The sequence below is a fragment of the Trichechus manatus genome, unplaced genomic scaffold, assembly GCF_000243295.1.
Source record: "Trichechus manatus latirostris isolate Lorelei unplaced genomic scaffold, TriManLat1.0 scaffold00159, whole genome shotgun sequence".
Lineage (NCBI taxonomy): Eukaryota > Metazoa > Chordata > Mammalia > Sirenia > Trichechidae > Trichechus > Trichechus manatus.
Window position 1 is genome coordinate 2412651 of NW_004444095.1, and position 26526 is coordinate 2439176.

Consider the following 26526-nt stretch of genomic DNA (forward strand, 5'->3'; position numbering starts at 1 on the left):
AGATGTAAATCCATCCACCTATGGTCACCTGATCTTTGACAAGGGCCCAAAGTCCATCAAATGGGGAAAAGACAATCTTTTTAACAAATGGTGCTGGAAAAACTGGATGTCCATCTGCAAAAAAAATGAAACATGACCCATGCCTCACACCATACACAAAAACTAATTCAGAATGGATGAGAGACCTAAATAAAACCTAAAACAATAAAGACCATGGAAGAAAAAATAGGGACAATGCTAGCGGCCCTAACACATGGCTTAAATACAATACAAACCATAGCTAACAATGCATAAACACCAGAAGATAAACCAGATAACTGGGAGCTCCTAAAAATTGAACACTTAGGCTCATCAAAAGATTTCACCAAAAGAGTATCTTTCCTTCCCTTCACAGCCAAGCTCTTTACAAGGGTAAGTGTACATTTCCTTTCTGCTCTTCTTGTACTCCAATGTATTCTGCAATTCACTGTTACCATATTCTCCTTATCCCCACCAAAGATTCATCAAAACTATTCTAATAAACATACTAAGCAGCATTCATATTGCACAATTCAGTCTTCATCCTACTAGACCTCTCTCTCTATTGTACTTGATATTTCTTTGATGACTCCTCTTTATAAACTGCTACTTCCTAAAGCTTCCCAGTTTTAATATTTGTTGTTGTTAGCTGTGAAGAGTTGTCTCCAACTCATGGTGACACCATGTACAACCAGACGAAATGTTGCCTGGTCCTGCACCATCTTCACAATTATTTTATCCATAAGTCCACTGTTGCAGCCACTGTGTATTTTGAGTGCCTTCCAACCTAGGGGGTTCATCTTCTAACACTATATCAAAGAATGTTTTGTTGTGATTCATAGGGTTTTCACTGGCTAATTTTCAAAATAGATCACCAGGCCATTCTTCCTAGTCTGTCTTTGTCTGGAAGCTCCACTGAAACCTGGTAACCGTGGGTGACCCTGCTGGTATTCCAAATACCAGTGGCCTAGCTTCCACCATAATAGTAATGTGCAAGCCACCACAGTAAGATAAACTGACAGATGGGCAGCGGGGTTTTAACACGGATCTCCTCGTCTTCTTTGCAGACCTTGTTTCCTCAGTCTCACACTTGATTTTGGGTGTGACCCCTAGATTCTGTCCAGGATTCCTTTTTTCTTGGTTTACTTCAGGTATCTCATGAACTCCACAATTTTAACTGGCATGTGGCCTGATAAATGCCACATCTGTAGAATTAGTCTGGATCACTGTTTTTGGCTCTAGGACCATATATTTGTCTTTTACTGGATCTTGAATTATCACCACCTGGCTACCTCCTAAGTCCCATAGCCAACCCTGTTGATGCCCTGCCATATAACCCCTTGGCCCACCTCTGAGTTCACCTGCAGCTTTGGTGGCTAGATTCTGCAAGCACTGCTAGATTCCCACCTTAAGTGCTCACATTTCTCAATTTCACTGCCCAAAGAAGCCTAGAGAGGGACAGTGGTGGTACAGTGGTAGAATTCTCACCTTCCATGTTGGAGACCCAGGTGTGATTCCCACCCAACACACCTCATGTGTAGCCCCCACTTATCTGTCAGTGGGGGCTTGTGAATTGCTATGATGCTAAACAGGTTTCAGTGGAGCTTCCAGACTATGACAGACTAGTAAGAAGGTCCTGGCAATCTACTTGAGAAAATAAGCCTATGAAAACCCTGTGGATCACAACGGTCCAATCCACAATGTATCATAGGGATAGCACAGGACTGGGCAGCATTTTGTTCTGTTATGCATGGGGCCACCGTGAGTCAGGAACTGACTCCACTGCAGCTGAAAACAATAAGAAGGTATCCCAGAAGTACTGGGGATTTTATGTCCCAAGGGTAACTCTCAAACAATGAGGGAGGAAAATCAATGGATAAACACCCCAGCTTCCATTAGCATAGTGGGAGAATTCTGAGCATGTTCTACATGATTCCTATATAGTTCCCACTGAATTTAGCCCAGTTACCCACAATGGAAATTTTATCAAACTTTCTCTAGTCTCTTTCCCACTCTGCCCATCCCTCACTTGAATTTCTTGGTATAACTTCCCATATAAACTACCTGCACCTAAGTCCTTGTCTCAGGGTCTGCTTTTGGGTAGTATCAAACTTAAATAGGTATGTCAGGCTCAGTAGGTATAAAATGTGACATGTGATCTTTCACCTCCTAACTTGCTTTTTCTTGCTTTCTCCATCTTGTATGAAAAATAGCAGACACTGTCACCTAAATCAGAAACACAGATGTCCTCCTAGACTTTTTTTTCTTTTTCTCTGTACCTATCATCGCTGCACTTGCCATTATTCCTCAACAGACCTAAAAGGGTCACTTGTTAATTGGTCTCACTGCCTATAATCATCTCATCTCTACACTACCTCAGTGGTAGTGGAATCTAATCATGGCACCTCTCCTCTCCTTCCCTCTTACATTTTTACCCCTTTGGTGGTTTCCCCAGTGCATGGTGGTAGTCTGGGATTGTTTAAAAAGCAAGCATAGATCTCCCTTAGAAATCTTGCTCATTCCTACTCTTTGGGGCTCGTTTTCCCTCCTTTGCAATTCTTGCTCTAGCAAAACCAAATGGCTTACAGATTTCCATATATAAACACTCTAACACTTCAAATCCTTCACAGTGTCCTTCCCCTTGCCTAGATATGCCCTCTTATACTTAGCCATTTGGCTACCTCCTCCTACCCTTAATTTTAATGCAGTTCATAATTAATCTTCTCCAAGAAAGCTACTCAAACATCTTCCTATTCTGACCCAGAGGGGTGACAGCCTTATTCTATGCTTTTCTAATCCTCTGTTATAAACTTTAACATAGCTCTTTACACATTATACGAATGTTCGTTTTCAAGTCTTGCGCACATTATGATATCAATGAATTTTGGCTTCATCAATTCATGTCTAAATAAGTTAGGAAGGATATAAATCTTGTCTTACTTATTATCAAACTTTAGAATAGTGCCTGACTAGTAGCAGAAGCACTCAGCAAATGGATATGGAATTAAACTTCACTATGAGATAGGATTTCTTTTTAACATATAATCCATTCTTGATTAGGAGAGTTTATGCAAAATACACTTTGATTGGGAGATATATATTATTTTGTTTAATATATATATATAAAATACATATCTTGAATTAGTTGAGACAAGTAAAAAATATCTAGAGTACTAATAGAATCATATGCATTCTTAACAAATTATATATGACCATAACACATAAATATAACAAAAATATTTGAAAGTATTTGCTAGATATTTACAGAAATGACTTTAAAGCGTTTTTTCACCCTTATTGTCATACCTCTTCATGTAATTCTCTCCAACGAGAATTAAATGTCTCAAGTTCTTCATTGATCAGTTCATCCATGACTCCGCCATCTGTTAGGGTCTGTGCCAACACTCGAATCTGATTTGGGTTATCCTCTGAATGTTGCATCAAATTTTCAAGTGACTGAAACACATTTGCAACAATTTATATTTCTCTTCTTTTTCTAAATACATTGAATTGACACAAAATGCTCAATGTCTTCTGATTTACATATAATTAAGTCACGAGCAATGTAAAGCAAAATTTAAGTTGGGATAACAAAACTTGAAGGATCATAGTTATTTTCTTTAAAATTCATGTTCTATGTGAGTCTGCCTGGATTTATGATAGACATTGGCGACTGGCCACATTAAAAATAATTCACAACCATATTCTTCCTAGATGTCCTCCAATCTAAAATCTAAAAAGTTAAAATAGGCTCTGAACTTCTTTTACAGCTAGTAATGGCCATGTGACACGACACTGGCAATATATGTAGGCAGAAATTCATGAGCAGACTTCCCCTTCACAAATAATAATAAAAAAGCAGTCTCTCTAGAAGAAATCATCCCTTTTGCCCTTCACACTTTTTCACGCATAGATGGCCTGGAGGTAGAGCAGCCATCTTTGGACTGGGAGGCAATAAAAATGAGAATGTGAACCTTCATGTTCACAAAGATAAAGCAGAAAGAGAGAGAGAACCTGGGAGCCTTATCTTATAGTTGAACCCCCATCTTCCCCTGGCAGTTTCCCTCTAGTCTTTGTGTGGCGATGAAAGATAACCAGATGAGCTTAAGCCATTGTCTAATTTTCTGTTACTTTCAGCTCAACACATCCCTAAATGAAATGCTGTTCAAAATTGACAAAGTTGCCTGGGTACATTGCTCAGGCAGAAAGAATCTCAATGTCAGGTTTAGGCATGCTAGAGAACAAGTGACTCATTAGCATCTTACTGGATCTCAAACGTGTCTCTAGAATATGGACGGGCATTATATTCTAACAGTTTCTTTCAATGCTGTGTTGTTTCCCTTCTTTCAAAGAAATGGAAATATCCCAAAACATATTTATATTTTTTCTTATATATCTAATATTTCTCTAAGTTTGAGCAGCTGCAATATATTATCCTGTTAAATTTTGAGGCAAATTATAAAGAATTCCTATAATTCCAAATTATAAAGAATCTGTGCAAAAATATGACAATGACTTTAAACTAATTTAAAGGCTATCAAATTCTTGAGTATAAAAATCTGTTATCAGTAATAATTTTCCCTATAATGTGTACATTTTATTACAACTAATAATCTTAATTTTATAAGTATTTTAATTGATACTTTTTTTAAATTATAGGTTTTAACAAAGTACCTAGGCTGTGAAGTTAAAACTACAAAAACAAAAAACATGTGGAATAAAAGCGGCAAAGCAAAATTAAGGAATCAATGACAGAAATTTTGAGTTGGAAGGAACTGTGGAAGTCATTTAGGAGTTTTTATCCTTGACAAATGGTGATCTAGTCACTACTTCGCTCTTCAAAGTGTAGGTCTATTCTCATGCATCAACCATTCAAATTCTTGTGAAAGCCAATGTTATCTTAACAAATCTTTTTTCCCCTCTATTTTCTAACTATTTTCTCTTAGTATCTCTGTTTTTTTACCCCTAACCTGATCATTCCTCTCTGAATATCCCCAGTTTTTCAGTGTATCTCCTAAAATGTGGTACTGAGAATTTAACATGGTACTCCAAGCAGGATCTGATTATTTCAGAGGACAACTACACTATTACATCCTTTGCTCTGGCCATTGTTATTTTATTAAAGAGATATACATTTGCTGCATCTTTTTTTTGGAAGATGCATCACATTGTTGATTCACAAGAAATGGTCGGTAAATGAACATCTCCGAATAGTACAAGGCCAAAGTTATAGCCCACACGATACCTCCCTTTTCAGGTTTTCCAATTCTCTTGTGAAAACAAGAGAACTGGATAAAACGATCTCTAGATTTCTGATCTGACATTCTAGGGTTCCTATTCTACTCTGTCTAGGCAAGCATTTTACATTTTCTTCATATCTTGGTTAATTTATATGCCTTATTTTGGCAGATTTACACATAATCAACACTACATACAGCTGTGTGCTAAAATTATATATATTCATTACAGATATGTAATGATAAGCCAAAAGCACAATAAAATGCACAGAGCATGAATGATAAATCAAATGTCACAAGTTAACAGAAATCAAAGCTTGTACGTGCAAACTCCTTTCTTTTCTACTTATTAAAAGTTTTCAAAAGAAAACTTGAAATTTTATTAATCTTTTGATGAACATTTAAAAAATACATTTCCAATATCAAAGCATGACCATCTAACACCTCAAAACATTCTGCAAGGTGTAAATTTACAATCTTCAGTAATTTTAAAATGTTTCCATTCAATAGGAATAGCTTTTAAAGCAGAAATAATGTTTTATATTACCATCCTGTTTAGCTCTACGCCAAATGAGTAAAACTATGTATTCAAACTGTCTCTGCAGGTCTGTGGTAAATTTAAGTAGGTAACGAAAAGTTTCAACATAGAATTTAGCCCTATGGCAAAAGGCAATTGTCTTCTGAAAGAGACTAGTCAAAACTTTTTTTAAACCTTGAGACTGGGAGGGTTCTTAGAGAGAACATACTAACTAACTAACCCACTGCCCTCAAGTTGATTCTGACCCATAATAACCCTAGAGGACAGAGTAGAACTGCCCCATAGGGTTTCCAAGGAATGGCTGGTGGATTTGAACTGCCAATCTTTTGGTTAGCAGCTGTATCACTTAACCACTGTACCACCAGGGCTCCAGAGAGAACCTAGGCATTATCCAAATCTCCAGTGCTAGTTGAGACATAGCAACTCAACTCCACTGTATGGTTTTCTTTGCATTTGCTTTCTATTTGATGCTTGGCATCTTTCAATACTGCACATAAATTATCATAATTTAGATTAATTTGCAACTTACTTCTAACACCTCAGAGAGTTCCTCAGCTCCAGCAGGAATACTTTCAGTGGTTTTGAGTTTGAGTTCTACTTCATTTAGCCACTTGTTTGCCTTGTCCAAGTATGACAATAACTCATGCCAACATGCCCAAACTTCCTAAGCAGGAAATAGACATCACAGATAAAATATTTCAATTGAAAAATGAATACGAGCATTGGCATTTCCATTTTTAAAACTTCTGTAACTGTAAGCTTTTATTTGATATCTTTCACCTTTTCATTTGCAGCCGATAATTTCAAATGCAGCTAGTCATTTTGATCATCTAATACCACTATAATTCCAAAACATTAAGGAAATGCTTTATTACATGAATAAATTCAAGATTCAGTGACTTACTTTTTTAACTATCAAAAATAATTTACCAACCTTACAGTCTAGAAAATAGAAAAATAAAAGCATATATAAAAATGCATTTACAATCCTAACTTCCTAACACATCAACTATTAGCAATTTTGTGTGACCCACTTTAGACTTTATCGTATATAAACAATGTGATAGCTAAAATTAAAGCATGGACTCAATTATAGCTCTCTATCAGTAACCGTTATATAATTTTTCCATATTACAAGGTAGACTTATGATGAAAACCTAAAGTTTCATTTAAGTGGCAGTATCTTTGTTTCTGTAATAGACATTTATTGGATAGGTAAACTATTTGTAGTTTTGTTTCCTATTATAGATGTGTGGTGAACATCATCACGAATATGATTTTTTAAAAATATTGCATATAATTTCCTTGAGGTAGATTATAAAAAATATGACTACTTGTTCAAGAATATGATTATTTTAATGGCTTTTGATATGTATTATAAAACTGATTAAAAATACATATGTACTCATACATAAAAAGAGCAAAAATTTATTTCTAGAACAAAATGTAGAAGAGGATCTTTTGACCTCAGGATGGGGAAGGGTGTATTAAATAAGATGTTTTAAAAAGAACTGATAATAAGAACAGATAAATAAATTCGACTCCATTAAAATCAAAACCTCTTATTTATCAGAAAATACCGAACAGAAAATTTAAAAAGGTTCAAATTTGAAGGAGAAATTGCAACATTTATAACAGATAAATGTGAGTATAAAAGGAACTCCAACAAGTCAATTAAAGGATGAACTAACAGCCCTTTGGAAAAATAAAACAAAGAAAAAAAAAAAAAAGATCTGAACCGGCACTTAAAAGATTAGGACATATGTATCTAATAAACATATGAAGTGATATTCAATCTCATGACTAATCAGGAGAATATAAATCAAGATTACAATGAGATGTTTTATACTATGTTGATGGGCAAAAATGAGAAGTTTGCAAGTGCTATTCATTGCTGGCTTGTGTGTATATTGGAATGACCATTTTGAAAAACAATTTGTCATTCTCAGATAAACGTTCATATACCCTACAACCCAGCAACTTCACTTTTTGGTATATATCCTCAGAGAAACTGCTTTGAATGGATAACAAAAAAAATAGTTATAAGAATGTTCATTTCAGCACTTTTTGTAATAATCAAAAGACACACACACACACACACACACACACACATACACACAGAAACAATTTTAATGTCCATTAACAGGAGAATATATAAATATACCATGGACATAATTTAAGTGAAATGATAATTTCACTTAAATACAGAAGTGAAAATGAGTACATTTATCAAACAGAACAATATGTATAAATCTTAGACACAGAAATGATGGGTGAAAACAGTAAGTACTAGAAAACTATATATATTAAGTTACCATTTTTATAATGCTCAGATACAAGTAAAATCGGATGATGTACTGTTTGGGCATTCATATGTGTGTGATAGTATTTTTTTTTAAGCAAAGGGATAATAAAGGCAAAGTTATGGCTTATGGTTATATCTGTTGGGGGAAAGGGCACGCAGATGTGATAGAGGAGAAAAAATAGAATAATGGACATTTTCTATTTGATTTGTGATTGTAAATATTGGGCAAAATTATAAATACATTAGTACACCATCAACTTCCTCCCACTAGCCCTCACAAAAAAAAAAAAAAAAAGAAAGCCTAGAAGGAAGCTTTATTTTAGGAAAAACTAAAACCTTTATCAAGTTTCCCATGATTTCTCCTTTGCTCCCAACCTTTGCAAATGATGGAGGGTATTCCCTCTCCAACTGATGGAAAGTATCAGTCTAAGTCACCTTGCCAGCCTATGCACCTTCATACTGGCTTTCTATTCTGTGTACAATGCATCACAGAAAGTGAAATTAAGTATTCTGCTTTAAAAGTTGATAGAAATCTTAAATCTGGGTCATTTCTAGCTCCTGCTGGACTACAGGCTGTCTTCCTTCTGGGCAAAGATCCCAGTGGGAAAATATAAATATCTCCTTAAATACCTGAGGGTACTTTACAGCTTTGAAGATAAGGGGATGCGATTGGTAACGTGTCTTATTAACTTTGGTGCAGACTGAGGTAATGAACTACCTTGCTGATTTATTTAACCATCAGGATGGATGGCCTCTTCTGTCCTCAATGCATCTGAAGGACACAGCTGGAGAGGCTGAATGTACCAGCTTCACAGGTCACCTTTGCAAAATAAAATACAGTCTCGCAACCTGAATTGGAACTAAAAGCCACTTAGAATAACTGTTAAGCTTAACAGTTTGGAACTTAAAATTACCATGAAGCCACAGAATTCAAAGAGGCTTTAAAGGAGAGTATAAATGACCAAGGAAGCTTCCATTCAAAATGGTAGACAGAGCTAATGTGGTAAACCCCCTTTCTGCTTCAGTGATACCGAAATATTGAGTAAAATTTAAAGAAAAACATTTTAAAACCATAACTGATCAGGGAAATAATATGAAAAATCCTCAGGTGGTAAAAACTAAGAGGGAAGTTAAAGCACAAGTAGAGAGTGTGGAATGATGCTTACAAAATCTGGGCATATCAGAACAGAGCATATGACATAAAAGCTAGGATAGTTAACATTAACAATGGATGGGAATTGAGGCATTGTTCTCATACATGCCAAGAAGATTGAAAAGCATAAAGTTGTGAGCCACCTAGCCTGGAAACAAGAGCTAGAAAAACCTCAGGCACAGAAATATAGAGAATTAGCAAGAAAGTTTAGCATCCATTGAATATTTGGTTGGAAAACAAGGATCCACCCATAAGAAATTGAAACCTAAGCTTAAGTCTTGAGGGCAGAATGTTATCTCTTTAGGACCCAGGTAGAGAAAAACACAAAAGACACATAAGGTTCCTCCAATAACCCAGAGCGGAGGAGATTTTCAGTAAACACAATTCCTGCTATAGGTGAGTTCACAAACAAAAATTACAAACCACAAGAGAAAATGAACTGCCATTAGAGGGAGTCTGTAGTTGTAACAAGTGGCAGAATCCACACTTAAGACATTAGAGATAATAGAACAATTAAAACAAAATTATAATATGTATGCTTAGCTTTGTGGTATAAGTTGCTAGTAAGACCTATTCTCTTGGGATTGGCAAGTAGACTATATAGTTAAGAAATGCAAGACTTAGTTTCCCACATTCTATGTTGGGAGAACTTCTATTAAAAGTTTTCATAACCTGTGGTCTAAATAGAGAGGGATGAGGGGAGGGCATCTGGTGAAAGTGAAGAGAAAAAAGTTGGGGAAAGTAGGCTATTCCTTTTTCTCACATTTTTATGAAGGCGTGTAGGGGTAATATATCTGGTGACTTTTTTTCAGTGTTTAAAAGAAAATTACTTATCAAGTGGGTGGGAAGTTCATAAGCATTTGTGTTTTGGGCTGCAAGTATGGCCAAAGACAGCTCCCTAAAATTTCTAGTTCCTGAAAGGTATAGAAGATAGGTTCTGCCAGTGCCTGCAGACTCTGAGTTGAGATGTAGAGGGTAAATAACAATAGAGGGATTATAGAATCATGGGCCAAAAAAGATGTTGCTTTCAAGGGAATGTGGTGTAATTCTATTGGCAAGAGTCAACCTGAAGATGTAGTTGAATTTTGCAAGGTACCAAGAACATCTAGGAGATCTTCTTGAATTTCAAGTTCATATGAATAAACCCATCTGGGATCCCCGGTAGAACATACCAAGTTTATAAAGAACAAGCCCGATCAGTGAAGATATAGCCTACAGAAAAGGAAAAAATAGATTCATCATCACAGATGTGCATGGACGTTAACAAAAGGGAATAGCAATTGTTGCCAGCCAAGAAAGAGACATTCATACGAACAGTGTATTTCAGGTGGTGCAAACAGTTATGCACTCAACTACTTGCTAAAAGAGTTGGCAGTTCGATCCAACCCAGAGGCACCTCAGGAGACTGGCCTAGCGATCTACTTCCGAAAGATCACAGCCTTGAAAACACTATGGAGCAGTTCTACTTCGCACACACTGGATAGTCATGAGTTGGAATGGACTTGAAGGCAACTAACAACGGCAATACCAACACTAGGAGATCAGTACCCAGAAACAGTATGGGAGAAGGGACATGTAAGACCACTTTCCCTCACTCTCACATTGATATAAATTGCATAAGCCACAAGATTAATCTCAACTGGTAAAAGATTTTAATAAAGTTTAAGATTAAAATTTAAATGAGACTAAATAAAAATGAATGAAAGTGATGGGATCGGATGGAAGTATTGTTTAAGAAGGCAACTGTTAAGCAGAAAATGGGATTGTAGTTACTGGAAAAATAAAACTGTTTCATGCTAATTACTCCTTGAGATTTTTCAAACAAACAGATTGCACATGTTTCAATTGTTTAACTAAAGGAAGAAATGCAAGTCATGACATAAAAGTAGAAGATTATGTATAAAAAGAAACAAATTTGTAAATAGCTAAATAAAATTTTCACAAATGAGTATGATCTTTGGAAAAACGCAAACATACCAATATGCACACATATAAATGAGTAGATTTATATATCATATTTTGTAAATAACTCCATAAGGAGCAGCAGTTATTAAAGACAATCATATTAAGATACATTTCTCCACAGAATATCTTCCCACTAAGATGCTTAAATGAATTTATGCACATTCAAATATATTTAAAAATAGAGATCAGTTTTTATAAATGCAAAGAATTTATTTATAGGATTTTTGTGACCTAAAAATAATGGTAATAATAAAAAGAATTAGCATAACAGCCACTTCCATTTATTGGGCATTAGGCTAAGTACTTTATTTTTTTTATTTAGGCTAAGTACTTTAAATGAATTAAATTATTTAATCTTCTCAACAGGAAAGTATTATATTTATGTCCATTTTACAGTTGAGAAACCGATTTATACAAGTTAAGCAACAGGCTTAAACTCACATAAATTGTAAATGCTTGAGTGAGGAATCCAAACTTAAGTATTTTTACAACAGGGTCCATGTTCTTAACCTCTATGCTTTGCTTATGACCATATAGTGACATAATTGATAAAGACCAAGAAAAGGAACTAACTTCCAAAGTCTTGCATTTCCCATTCAGCCTGGTGCAGAGCCACTGGTAGTTGGTGGTGAGCGTGTCAAGTTCCTTTTTTAAGGCCTCTTGTGTTGCAGGTTGAGCTTGAGCTATGATATTATTCACAGATTCAGTGAGGAGTTTCACTTTTGCTTCTTTCTGCTGGGCCTCTTCTTTAGCTCTCTGAAAATCAAAGAACATTGTCTTAACAGCAGGGCAATCACTTCACTTCCAAAACACTCTCCTATGTGTCATATCATTTCTTCCTCACAACATCCCAGTAAGGAGGGGATTAATAAAAATAAATTCAACTCTGTCTCTAATACCCGCCATAAATTTTGTTTTAGTTATAATAGGAAACTTGAAGAAAAAGAAGATTGCAGTCAGAATATCACAGATCTTTACTCATAAGAGTTTGAAAAGTAATCTGTATATAGGTACATATTCGTGGCCAGATATGTATATATCTTTATAAATAAAGCTACTTGAAACAGAAAAGAAACACATATTTCAATACTAACTAGGTTCAAAAATAGCTCATAGTCTACAGTTGAAATCACTTATAAATTACTCAGATGGATGAGTTATTTTGAAATCAGTGCAAATATGATTATTTAAATCAAAAGATAATTAACATAGGAAGGTCTTCTTAATGCTATATTTGGGACCATATTTTGATGAAAGAAAGTTCTGTTCAGTGACTGTAAACCCATAAGTTTGTTTACATGGTGGAATATCCTCCTGAAAAAGGAGGAGCTTTTCTGGCACTCGCAGCTGTGACTTGTTTTCTTGCTGAATATAAACTTTCTCACAGAACATTTACATCAGACAAGGCCACTTTGAGACCTTGATGGATCAAGGCAACCACAAGAACGCTCCATAATCATGTCTGAGCACAGACAAACATGCAAACATTGCTCAAACCACAAAATACCAAACATCCCCTGATCCTGGTTAATATGAGTGACTGCTGATTCTTCACCAATTACAGCTTTAGCCTTGCTCTAATCTACCTTCCTTCTACATAAGAATTATTAAGATACCCAATCATAGAGTTACTTCCACTTCCTGATGGCATCCAATGCAAAGCAAAGTTATACAGTCTCCCTCAAATCACCTAACACAAGCCCAAAGTCTGTAATAGGTTCTTTTGACGTGCTCTTATTCAACACCCCAGAGTTTTCCATGGTGCACATTCTTCCTTATTGCAAAGAGTAATAAACTCAACTTGTTCAACTAGAGGAGTGTTACTGGTGATCTTTGACTGGAGGGCACTTACACTTCTTACCTGTCAATGAGTGCATGCATGTTAGAAACACTCACACACACAATGTATCCTTAGTTTGGGTTTCTCCAGAGGCAAGCCCTAAGATGAGGTTTCAAACATAAGTAATTTATGTGGAATGTGAAGGAAATACTGTTAGAGGATCAAGAAATTGAGATAGGAAAAGGAAGGGAGATTATAAGGGTATATTTATTAAGCCCGGCAACCACTGTTGGTGACTGGAGGGTAATTCAGCTGGGAAGCTCTGAGAAACTCATGCCTCAGGGTTATCCCAATGAAGTGAGGGAGCTGGGGTATTTATACACCAACTCCCTCCATTGGTTGAAGGCTATTGGAGGAATGTTAATTCCCAAGTACTTGTAGCCTATCACAGAGGTGGGAAAAGCAGGATTCAGTGACGACAAAAATCCCTCAGGTAAAGAAAAGCAAGTTCTGGCAGGTTGAACGTGGGCTTGCAGGCAGTGAAGTGATGAGAGTAAGGGGACATGAGCAGGACATGGACAATGTCAGCTATATAATGCCTTTAGATTTTTCGGTGTGATCGTCCTACTCCTCGAGATTTACTCCCATGGTGACTTCAAAATATACAATATGATGATGGCAAATGACATCTGTTCTAACTATAAAATGTTTGCCTTCACTGACTTTAATTTAGTCCACTAAATTTTTCATTTAAATATTCTAAATAAATAATTTTGGGTATCACTAAGAATGGGTTCTACAAAACCCACACTTTGACTGTAGTAATACTTATAACACTGTCAAAAACTTTACCAACTATTAGTCACTTCCTATGTGCTCCTGTAAGGAGCCCTGGAGGAGCAATGGTTAAGCGATTGGCTGCTAACCAAAAGGTTGGCAGTTTGAACCCATCCAGTAGCTTCGCAGAAGAAAGACAGGTTATCTGCTCCCATAAAGATTACAGTGTAGAAAACCCTATGGGGCAGTCATATTCTGTCATATGGGGTTGGTATGAGTCAAGATCAACTTGATGGCACTTAACAGCAGTGCTGTATCAGTCACGATGTACGTGCTACCTCACTGGGATCTTTAACAAAACTTTCTGAGATGTGATTCATTATATCTATATCAAACATCAGAAAACTGAGGCTCAGAGAGTTTAAGTAAATTGTCCTGGGGATTACATCTTTTCTTTCTCATAGTTTCTGTTAAGCCCAGCTCACATTTCAGTGAAATAAAGAAGGAGCATATTGTAGTAGATCAAGCAAATGAAATTACATTTTATATAAGTTACAAACAACCCATGCAAGCATCAAAAAATTCAGAAGGAAGAACATTTCTTTTTTTGATACTTAGACTTTCATAACTTCTTTTTTTAAAACAGCCTTAAAATTCAGGAAGGGTTCAGAGAACAAATAGAGCAAAACATATTAGCCCAGGTAGATATGAAAAAAGGAGATCATGAGGAATTTCTCCAACGTATACAGAAGTAGAAACTGAAATAACTGGTATAGTTTAGATACAATCCTTGTCAGAAATGGTGCCTCTGGTTCCTTTCTTTCCATGAATCCAACCATCGTATGCTCAGACATCTTTCATTGCCAGTATCTCAAACTAAATTGTTCTCAAAGAGTGGTTTCTTGAAACCATTTTTGAACTTGTCTCTTGGAATCACCCGGAAACTTGTTAGAAATGAAAATTCTAAGGCCCTACCCCAGAGCTAATGAAGTAGAAACTGGGGGATTGGACCTAGCAGTCCGTGTTTTAACAAGCATTCCAAGTGATTCTGGTGCATGTTCAAGTTTGAGGCCCACTGCTCTAGTCTGTCAAGCTGACTGTTGATCATCTACATTGAAACTTAAGGTAAGAGATAAATATTACTAGAAGAGGTAGTGAGAACAGACCATGAGAGAACTGGGATATGGGGGAAAGGCTACAGGGGTGTCAGATACTTTTTCATAAAATAGCATAGAATAGCATAGAATGGAATGGCATGGAATAGAATGAAATAGCTTCAATCCTGTTGGTTCTACCAAAAATAAACCCTGTGATTATGGCTACGTTTTTTACCTATCTGGGAATTTCAGGCTTCTGATCAGCAGAGACAGAAGTTTGGACAATATTACTTCATATACAATTTTCCTAAGACTGACCTCCCATCATCACATTTAAAAGCATAGCATTACCTTTTTACCACCAATGGCTTTCCCAGTTCACTTAGAATGAAAATTCCTGCCATATCCTACCAAAGTCCTGTATGAAGGGATGTCTACCCAGCTCCTTGAACTCATTTAGTCCCTGCTTTAACCTCTTCAGGCACCTAGCCTCTTTCTTTTTCCAATTAGTGTTTGGGTCTTTGAAGCAGCTCTCCCCTCTGACTAGAATGAACTTCCACTAGATTTTTTATGTTTTTCTTTTTATTGTAATTCTGATCTCAGATTAAATATAATTCTTTACAAATGCCCTCCTAATCAACCTTTTCAAAAATAAAATCTCACCACCTCCCCCCATCCAACCAGTAACTCTTCTCTATCTCACACTCTTGGCTTATTTTTTTTGGCAAATTATCATTATTCAGATTATTATTATTTCTCTATTTATTGCTGTGCCCTTCCCTCTTGTTGTTGTTGTTAGTTGCCATCAAGTCTATTTCAACTCATGGAGACCATAGAGTAAACATGCAATAAATATTTGTTGATATATGAATGAATGGTATATGGTAACACTCGATTAAAATAATCTTATAGATTTTAATACTATCTTGTTAATATGGAAACCCTGGTGGCATAGTGGTTAAGAGTTTGGCTGCCAACCAAAAAGTCAGCAGTTTGAATCCACCAGTTGCTCCTTGGAAACCTTAGGGGGCAGTTCTACTCTGTCCTATAGGGTCACTATGAGTCGGAATCGACTTGACAGCAATGTTTTTTTTTTATTGTTCATACAAATACAGAGCATTTCTTGTTTGTTTTAATGTTACTTTCTACAGGATCAAAGAGGGCATTGGTGGTTTAGTGGTAGAATTTTCACCTTCCATGCAGAGAACCAGGTAAATTCCCATCCCCATGCACCTCATGTGCAGCCACTACTGTCCATCAGTGGAGACTAGCGTGTTGCTATGGTGCTGAAAAGGTTTCAGTGGAGCTTCCAGAATAAGACAGACTAGGAAGAAAGGCCTGGTGATCCACTTCTGAAAAATCAACCAATGAAAACCCAGTGGATCATAAAAGTCCTATCTGCAACTCATCATGGTCATGGTGTGAGACTGGGCAGCATTTAGTTCTATTGTGCATGGGGTTGCCATGAGTCAGGGCCTGATTTGAAGGCGGCTAACAACAACATGAGATCAAAGCCAAATGATACATTTAATGTTAGAATATCTGAGATTTCACACTAGTGCTTTCTGGCTGCCAGAGGCAATAGTTACAATAAATATATATTGAATGGTCATATAAATTAGAAAATGTAGCACATGTAACTAATTTATTGTTATCAACACTGATGATAATAATTGTAATAATAACTAGTGAGTTTTGGCCATCTACTTTGTACCAGGCATAATATTAGGATTTTCATGTTTCACCCTTCCAATAATTCTGAAAAACATGGCATGTTGATACTCAGTTTACAAATTAAAAAATTGAAGCTCAGTGGATTAATGCAACTTGCCGGTGTTTAAACAGTTGGCATGGGGACAAACCAGATTTTAAGCCAGGTGTCTGGCTCCAAAATGATTATACTCTTTCATGCTGCCTGGGATCAAACAAATATCTATTAATATTTCACATAGTTTAGAGCATGATATGATTATCTAGGCCCTAATTACTGCTAGTATGTAAAAATAATAGCCAATATTATAGCTACAAATTATTGAGTGCCCCTCTGGGCTGGGAACTTTACATACTTACAAATTCCAATACTCAGGTCATACATTCGCGCTTAGGAATTATACCCCTGTTGACACATGATAAGACTGAAGAGTGAATAGACTAGTGAGTTGTCCAAGGTTATACTGAAATGCCACTTTCTACGTTCAACTCCCGGCCTCATCTCTCAGTCCATGCTACGTATCAGTCTCTTCAGCCTTAAATGAATGCTATTTTAATTTTATTGTTTCAAGAGAAGTGCATCTAAACTCAGTCCTTTTTATCCATATTAAAAACCAGTAGCTAAAATATCTAGTAGCTCCAAATTCTGAGAAGCCTCTTTAAATCACTAAATTATCAGAGCCTATTGACCACATTTTAAACTGTCTTTCGAAGAACACTTTGACACATTTTTATTTGCATCAGTGAGAAACAGCTCATATGATGAACGAATTCCCATCTCTTAAAACTATTTCATTCCAAGGGAATAATGCTTCAAACTGTGATTTTCAAGATTTAAAGTTTGACCACAATGCATTAAACTTCAGAAATAGTTTAAGAATTCTATATAAGGCATATTAAAATTGAAGTTAAATTACTTAAAAATCAACCTATAGAATTAAACCAGGAGAACAACATACAGATTGTTCAGAATAATTTTAAGCAATGTTGCAGTTCTTTCTTGGTTTATTTGCTTTGTTTTACCTTCATCTCTTCAACTGCTGTCTGTAATTCATCTGGGGTTTTATATTCAAAATCTCTTTCCAGGTATTCTTCCTCAGCTTGTGTCATCCATTCATGCATCTCTGATAGATCCTTCTGAAGGCTTAGCGTTTGATCCAAACCTCCCTTTAAGGCTTCTTTTCTGGCATAGACCTTCCATAAAACAAACAAACAGAGTATGAATATTGAAAGTCAGAGATCAATATCGTTACATTATTACATGTTGTTGTTGGGAGCCATTGAGTTGATTCTGACTCACCCCATGTGACAGAGAAAAACTGCCCCCTAGGGTTTTCTTGGCTGTAATCTTTACAGGAGAAGATTGCCAGATCTTTCTCCTGTGGAATGGCTGGGTGTGTTTGAACTGCCATCCTTTCAGTTAGCAGCCAAGTGCTAAACCATTTGTGCTACAAGGACTCCTTCTATTATTACATAGCAGTCTGTAAATAACAGAAAGTAAAGATAGAAAAGAGAAACACTGGCTCTTATATGCAGAAGAAAATAACTTGTGGAAATTAGATACACTTAATTCCACATAAATGTGAAATAAGCTACAGTCTTTTACTTGGTATACATAATTAACACAATCAACACTTATCCCTAAGACAATAATTTAACTATCCTATATGGCAATGCTTTTCAGTGAATAAAATATAAAGAAAAAATTGTTTAATAATTTTTTTTAGTTGGAACTCTGATTTTATTGGCACACATAAAGTAGTAATTCTTTGTGCTCTTTGATACTATTTTATGATTTCAAATATTCTAGGATCTTAACAATCATATACCTACAGATAGTTTGCATAATTCAGAAAAAAATCAAAAATAAATAAAGGCCATAGTCACATAATTCAGAGAATATAGTCAGATAATTTACAGAATAGCAAATTTCCATAGATAATTCACAGAAAGAGAACTAAAAAACATTCACATATATGTTCAAGGATACTCAATTGCGTTCATATTTAAAGAATTGCAAAGCAAAATAAGGTAACTTCACAGGTAAGATAGGCAAAAGTTATGTAGTTAAAATGCCAAGTTTTGGCAAGGATGTGGGGAAACAAAAGTTTTAACACCTGTTCAAGGAAATATTCAACATGGTACAAGCTTTCAGATAGCAAGTTTGCAAAATTGATGAAAAATTAATGTTCATATAATCTGAGTCTACTCTTTCACTTTCAAGAATGAATAATACAAAAAGAAGTGTACAGAATTGAATATACAGTGTTTGATTTGTATCACCAACATACTGTTACTAGAATAGAAACTTGCCCAAAATATAATTGGAAGTTTAAAAAGCAAAATGCAAAACAGTATGTATGGTTATAGGGGATCTCTACTTTTTAAAACATCACACATTTCTGAAATATTAAGATTTTTACAATGGAATTTATTATTTATCAGTCAAGACAATAGTAAAACTTATATATATAACAGAAAATTATATATGCTAATGGATTGTTGAGCCTGGTGGCACAGTGGTTAAAGCAATCAACTGCTAACCGAAAGGTTGGCAGTTCGAAATCACCAGTGGCTCCTTGGGAGAAAGATGTGGCAGTCTGCTTCCATAGAGATTTGCAGCCTCGGAAACCCTATGGGTTCGCTATGAGTTCAAATGGACTCAATGGCAGTGGGTAATGGATTTTTGAAAAGCACTCTGTTAAAACATACTGGAGAGGAATACCTCGATTTAGTACTAGAATGACAATATATATTGTTTCTTTCTTAACTTAAAAACAAAAGTGTAAAAAAATGATGTTACTCTTCTCTCTGAGATTAAATGTGTTCTGTCTTTAAAGTAATAGTTGTAATAGTAAACTTCTAATTTATAATACATAGTTTTAGTATAATGACATTTTCATGGAACTTTGCCAAATTCTAAATATGTGCAGGACCATCATATTAATATTCCATATACTGTACAATCATTTTGAACTTAGCATAGTTAAATTAGAACTATATTTTAAGCTCTTTACTCTCCTAGGAAAATGATGTACTTGATCTTTAGGTAAACAATTGTTTTGGCAAACTGTTAAAGCACTCAGCTGCTAACCAAAAGGCTGGCATTTGGAGTTCACTGACAGGCACTTCAGAAGAGAAGCCCAGCAAGGCACTTCAGAAGAAAAGCCCAGCAATCTACTTTTGAAAAATCAGTCACTGAAATCCCTATGGAATATAATTGTACTCTGACACACATGGGGCCACATGAATCAGGAAGGACTCCAAGGCAACTGATAGTGGTGGAATGACGTGCAGATACGTGGCCTTACAATGTATATGGGCTTTCTTGCCAAGATACGCTGACAACTAAGGGCTGTAAAGTAGCAATTGGGACAAGCCCAATGGTTACAAAAAGCTGTTTGATCATGAGAAATTTAATAAAAAATATGCAGACTCTCTGGGAAAATAATAAAAGTAGAGAAACAGAGAAGTCAAGGTCCTTTATTTGTGGAGTCAAGGGGAAAGTTGAGAGTTCTTGCCCCATGTAAACAGAGGGGTTATTCCTTAGCTTTAGTTGAATATTTCCATGAACAGAAGTACTATGAGCAATGTTGAAAAATATTCTGATTCTTCAGTATCCAGAAATTAATAATTTTATATAAAAATTTCCATTTGTATAGCTTCCTCCTAATTCAAATGATGGAATCAACAGTGTGGGCCGAAGAAAATACATGTATGGGTCATATGTGGCCTGTGGGCTATGAGATTGTGTAAATCATGTGAAATTTGCAGTTCCAAAGTCCGCCTATCTTCCTTTCTTCCTTCCTTCCCTTTCTTTATTTCTTCCTTTCCTCCCTCCGTCTTTCATTTTCTCCTTCTTTCTCTCCTTCTTTTGAGCCAGGTTGACTAATTTGTGTGTTATTATAATAATGGTTATTATTTTATTTTAGAAATAGCTAGAATCTTGATCTTTTTTAATTTTGGATTTATAAATTTTAGAATTTAAAAGAATCTTAGCTATTATATATCTCCAAAATCAGACCAGGGGATTTCAAAGGATTTTCAAGTCTATCAATCGTTTGTACAATTCTGTCTCATATCACTTGTGTTTTCCCAGGCCGTGGCATCTAATAACAAATACCGAATTATCTTTAAATCAAGAGAAGAAAATTAAGGTCCACAGAGGCACCTGGTTAGGGGCAGAAGAGGAAACAGTAGAAGGAGAACTCTCGATCTGGTCCTTTTTCTGCCCTCACAACTAATTGGACAGTGAGCAGAACAAACCCTCGTTTTGTGTATAGTCAATGCTATAATGCATAGATTTGTGCTTCATTTCCATTTTTCTCTATGGAGTACTGAATTAGTATCAACACCTAAGCCTGGCTTGCCTGTTTTTACTGCATTGCCTTCCTCCCCTCCTTAAGTACATCAATCTTTCCTTCAAACCTAGGTGACTTGGCAATAACTTCAGGTCATGGGTGTTGTGATATTGCAAGGAGAACCAGAGAGAAATAAAATATTATAGAACTAGAAAATGGGATCATAGTATAGCTGAGATCTATGGAATTTTTGTTATGCAGCATGACGCATGCTAATGTGTTTAAAAGACTTATTTTGAACAACAAAGTCTTGGCACGTTTAATAGCAGACAGAAGGTGTTAAGCAAGGACAGCTTAAGAATGAGAATGCTTTGTAAATTGCACTTCTACAAAATGTAAAAACCTTGAGGTTTCAGTAGCACTGTTGACTTTATAATTTTTTTGTTTAGCTGTTGTTTCTCCCCTTGCTCTATACAAATGGGTGGTATTCTTTCTATTCATCCACTAAGAACATTAAACAAACAAATGCCTTTCATATTTGCCTCCCAGAAAAACATCAATGCTATAATCTATTTTTTAAGTAATAATTTTTCCTGAATGACTCTTCTAGAACTGACTCACTCCAGGAAAAGAATGCAGCTAGCTGACCCAGGGCTATGTCGTCTGTAGTTAATAGAACTGTTGAGCATTTGTCAGGGAGGATATTAGCTGGGTGACTTGTCTTGACTTTTACTTCTCTAAATTCTTTTCTTTTTCAAATTTAGCTTTTCCCTTTTGGCATGATTTCTTTTCAACTTTGAAAGTTTACTTAGGAATAACCAGAGACTGAATTCTTCTAACAGTCATAGATTAAAACCTCTCATTAATTTCAGAAACAGTAGTGGTGAATTTCAAAGTAATCACTCCTTTAGGTGAAAGTTTCATCTTTTTAGACAAGAAATACGTGATATGCATTGCTTGTGTATATAATATTTTGGTTTCCGAAATTTAATCTTAAAATTAATATAAAAAGACATCCTCCTGTATAAAAAGGAGGAACTCAAATGTGAGTGTACAATTTGTTTACTTTTTTACATTGTGCTACTGTTTCCCATTCTTAACTCATTTATTGAAATAAATGTTTTGAAAAAGCTGACCTAGGAAATCTTCGAAGCAATCAGAAATGAAAATTATTTACCACATCTGTGCATACACATGCATTACTCATTCATTTTATTTGTGTACCAAGTATAAAGTAGATTGTTTTAATAACTGTTACAAAGTTATGCTTTGGAAAAAATATTCAATGAAAATAGTGCCTAAGAATCGGAATTTGTTTTCAGTATAACACTACATTTTAAATCTAGTTGTATTCTTTGAAGTTCATTTTAGGACTTCAATAAGATGACTATGTATTATTTAAAGTACAATGAAAATATCTCTATTGTGATAGGCAAGGGCTAATTCATTTGAATGTACCATGCTTTAAAGCACCTATACAGGTAGTGACTAAGCTTTAAGAAGGGTAATGGTGAAGAGAGACATAAAGAAATCTTAGTTAATGAAATATAGGCAAGCCTCAGTGACAGTGATGGCACATACCTGTCGGCACATATGATCCCATTGAGCATTGAGTTCTCTGAGTTCTGTCTCAAGTTTGGATGCAAACTCTGGCTCTGCTTCATTCTTTATCTTCTGTCCACCTTCATTGACACTGTTTAGGCTGGGCTGAATTGTCTGAATATCATTGACTAAAAGCTAAGGAAATAATTCAATTTATGCTAGCTGAAAAAATTATCATCACATATTAGAAATATAAAATAAATAGAAAATGTATAATTAGGTAATAGGAATGATGACATAGATTCTGCCATTTCAACTTAATCTGTATAACAACCTTGAAAAAATGTTCAGAAGTTATTATGGAATGAATGAGGTAGCCAATTAACTGTATTTGACTTGTGTCAAAAATGAAAAGAAATAATTTTGATATTTCTTTTAAACATGTGTGAAACTGATATTTATACATTTCTGTTTTTGAAAAGATTTTGGTTTTCATTTGCAGGATATTGCAGCGATTGTTTATAGAAATGCATGGTGGGTGTGAAAGTTGTTTGCAAGGTGGAGTTGCTTTTTTTAGCATGTATTTGCACAGTAAAGTCTGTAAAAAGCTAGATTATTTTCTTCCTGCTGTATGACAATGGTATAATAAATTATTTCAGAAATCCATACTGTGTTTATTATAGCATCGTGCATTATACATGGAGAGAGCAATGTCGTGTGAATAAGAAACAGCAATAAGTTATAGTTGAAAGGATTCTTTACCTTTAAATTAAACAGAAGTTTGTATTAAAATAATCTTGTAAAGTTTTGAGTAAATGGCTATGTTCGTCTGTTGTTTATTTAACCCAGAGGTTCTGAACCTTGGCATTTTTGGTATATGTGGCCAGATCATTCTTTGTTGTGGGAGGCTGTTCTGTGCATTATTGTATGTTTATTTAGCCACATCCCTATCTTCTAACCACTAGATGTCAGAGCACCTCCCACCCAATTAGAACAACCCAAAATGTCTCTAGAAATTGACAAATGTCTTCTATGGGGGACAAACCACCCCTTATTGAAAACCATTAATTTTACTGAATATTATTATCCATATAAAATTCTTCATATGAAAGATATCAAATAAAAGTCTTACCCTGCACTGTTTCAGCTGTTTTTTAAGAATTTCTGTATCGCCAAGGGCAGGCCATTCCTCCTTTAGGAAAACATCAACTTCAGCCATCCATTTCTTCAGAGTTTTGATGTGATTCTGGAATCAGAGACCCATTTTAGGGCATTATTGGGGTGCTAACTGCTCCTAACACAACTCATCATGGTGATAAGCCTGAATACAAGCCTAAAAACAATTCCCATGTTTGACGGATGTCTCTAAGTAGCTCTTCAGAAAAAAAAATATTTTTACTAAGACTGCATTTTTATGGTATGCAGTATGAGCACCGGTATATGAAATCTGCTATTGTTAAAAATAAAAAATTACTACCAAATGTGGTTTTATGATGTTACTCTCAAGAACATTAAATCATATCCCCCTCTAGAGAAATTTAAAGTCACAAAACAACTCATGATAATACTAACAATGTGCCCTTACAGTACATAAAACAAACTATGAATCATAAACTCAATGTAATGGTTATCTTTATAGCCTCTCTAAACCCAAACTTCCACAAACTGTTTTCTACAGTTGACAGTTTAAATATTCCTTCCAGATGGGAACTTTCAGCCCAAGATTTTGTTATCTCTAAAGAGAAAGCTTTTGTATTTAATTCTTACTTTCCTGACCACTTTGATGTAATGATCAGGTGAAAAATGTCATCAACTGTAATTTATAAGTAGCAAATACCTCCCATTATTCTTTCCCATATAACTGTTTTTCATGATGCCTTTTTAAAAAATTTTACTACTTTTCAAGTATATTATTTTCAAACTTCTTTTTTTCCATACAAATCAAGTATGCTGTCTAGATGTGCTATTTTTTCTTAATTAAATTTCTATCTAAAATAGGTACTTTCTGGAAAGTTTTCCCAGAAATAAGATTAAGAATAACATTTTGAAAAGCATTTGACTAATTCTAAGAATTTCAACATTATCACCTTGCTGATATCTCTCAAATCTAGTTTTTCTCTTTCTTCGCATTGTCTGTGTCCTAGTTCAGGTCTTCTTATTCGCTTCTTGATTAGAACATTAGCTCTTTTTTGGTAACTGCCTCAGTCTTCCTCCACTCCAATCAATTCTCCACATTAATGACAATATGGTCCTTTTTTTCTCCTTCTACTCTTTGGATAATGATGTTTTGAAAGAATATAATCCTATGTTTTCCACTTTAAAATGCCAGTAATGGAGTCACATTATTATTATTACTATATTTAATCCTATCACCATTAGGTTAAAATCCATACTTTCAAGCTTGGCATCCAGGATCATTCATGATCTACTCCCAAGTTATGTTTTCCAAACGTACTAATTAATCCCCAGATATATCTCTGTCTCATTAATATTAAAATACTTTCATTTAATAGAATATACTGCTCCTTTTTTTTAAACTTGGTTTTAGGTGACAGTTTACAGTGCCAATGAGTTTCTCATTCAAAAATTTATACACAAATTGTTTTGCGACATTGGTTGCAATCCCCACAATGTGTCAGCACTCTCCCCCTTTCCCTTTACGCCCCCGGTACCCCATGCCCATTTGTCCAGGTTTCCTGTCCCTTCCTGCCTTCTTGTCTTTGCTTTTGGGCAGGTGTTGCCCATTAGGTCTCCTATACTTGATTGAACTAAGAAGCACTTTCTTCACGTGTGTTATTGTGTGTTTGAATATACTGCCTCTTTTGACATGATTTCTTTTTCCCTCTTCTTTAGCTGACTAAATTGAATGTGTTCAAACTCTGGCCCAGATAACCTACGTTCGAAGGATATTTCATGACATCTTTCCCTGGTCTATGTTGGATTTCTTTCACGACCACTGCCATGATATTTACTATACTGTTTTATTTACTTACTCTAGTAGGTTGAATGATGATTCGCACCAAGACATCCACATCATAATATCTGAACCTGCGAGTATGTTACCTCATATGGCAAAAAGAACTTTGCAGATGTGATTAAGTTAAGGATTTATAGATGGAGAGATTATCCTGGAATATCTGGGTGGGCTCCATGTAATCAAAGAGCCTTATAAGAGGTAGGTAGGAAGGTCAGAGTCAGAGAGAGATAGGAAGATGTTAATCTGCTAGTTTTGAAGATGAAGGAAGAGGACACAAATCAAGGAATATGTTTAGCCTCTAGGAACTAGAAAATGCTAGAAAACAGATTGTCCCCTAGAGCATCTAAAAGAGGTGCAGCCCTGTTGACACCTTGATTTTAGCCAAGTCAGACTGATATTGGACTTCTGATCTCTAGAACAGCAAGATCATGCACTTGTGTTGTTTTGATCAACTAAATTTGTGGTAATTTACTACAGCAGCAGGAGGAAATAAATACACTTACCTTTCTCCTTCACTAGGGCTTGCTAATGGCAAAGAACATGTAATTGTACTCTCTTTTATCCCAGAAACTGTTTTTGTGTATGTATACATTTATGCATGCATTTATATATGTATGTCTGCATGCACATAAATGTTTATATGTAGAGATGTGTGTGTGCTTAACAGAATATTTGAGGGCTCCTTAGTTTTGTGGTTTACAAGAGGCACAGCCAGCTGATAAATAGCTAAACTGGGATTTAAATTCAGAAGTATTTTATTCCAATGCTTTGCCATCATGCTTTCAAAGATTCTTTCCCAATATTAACATTTTCTCAGTAATTAACCACTCAAAAGAGGTATAACTAAAATTGGTTTTATTCTAGCTGTTGGGGCACTGTTTTCAGCTTGGGTGATTACAAACATGGTGGCAGTATTAAAAGAAATTAAGTCATTAAGAGTTGGTTTGAGAAAGAAGTTGATGTGGTGAAAATTACACAAACAATGATAATTTAAACTATGTTGATTAAGTAATATGACTAAATTATACAAAATATGCAATTCTTTTATCTGTTTGTCAGCTTAATGATACCTATATTTTAAAGAACAATCTAAAGGCAAATTATTGAGCTAAGAACATGTTTAAGG

At 35.3% G+C, this 26526-nt stretch overlaps 1 protein-coding gene across 1 annotated transcript in view; it reads right to left on the reverse strand.

Moving 5' to 3' along the window:
- Positions 1-26526, reverse strand: part of DMD (dystrophin) — a 2372918-nt gene that overhangs the window by 1445555 nt on the left and 900837 nt on the right. The window contains exons 24-29 of the mRNA XM_004386236.2: positions 23556-23669; positions 22463-22618; positions 17604-17774; positions 11790-11972; positions 6323-6457; positions 3325-3474 (exon numbers count right to left, since the gene is read on the reverse strand). Of these exons, the coding sequence (XP_004386293.1) occupies positions 3325-3474; positions 6323-6457; positions 11790-11972; positions 17604-17774; positions 22463-22618; positions 23556-23669 (909 nt within the window). The remainder of the gene's footprint in view (positions 1-3324; positions 3475-6322; positions 6458-11789; positions 11973-17603; positions 17775-22462; positions 22619-23555; positions 23670-26526) is intronic.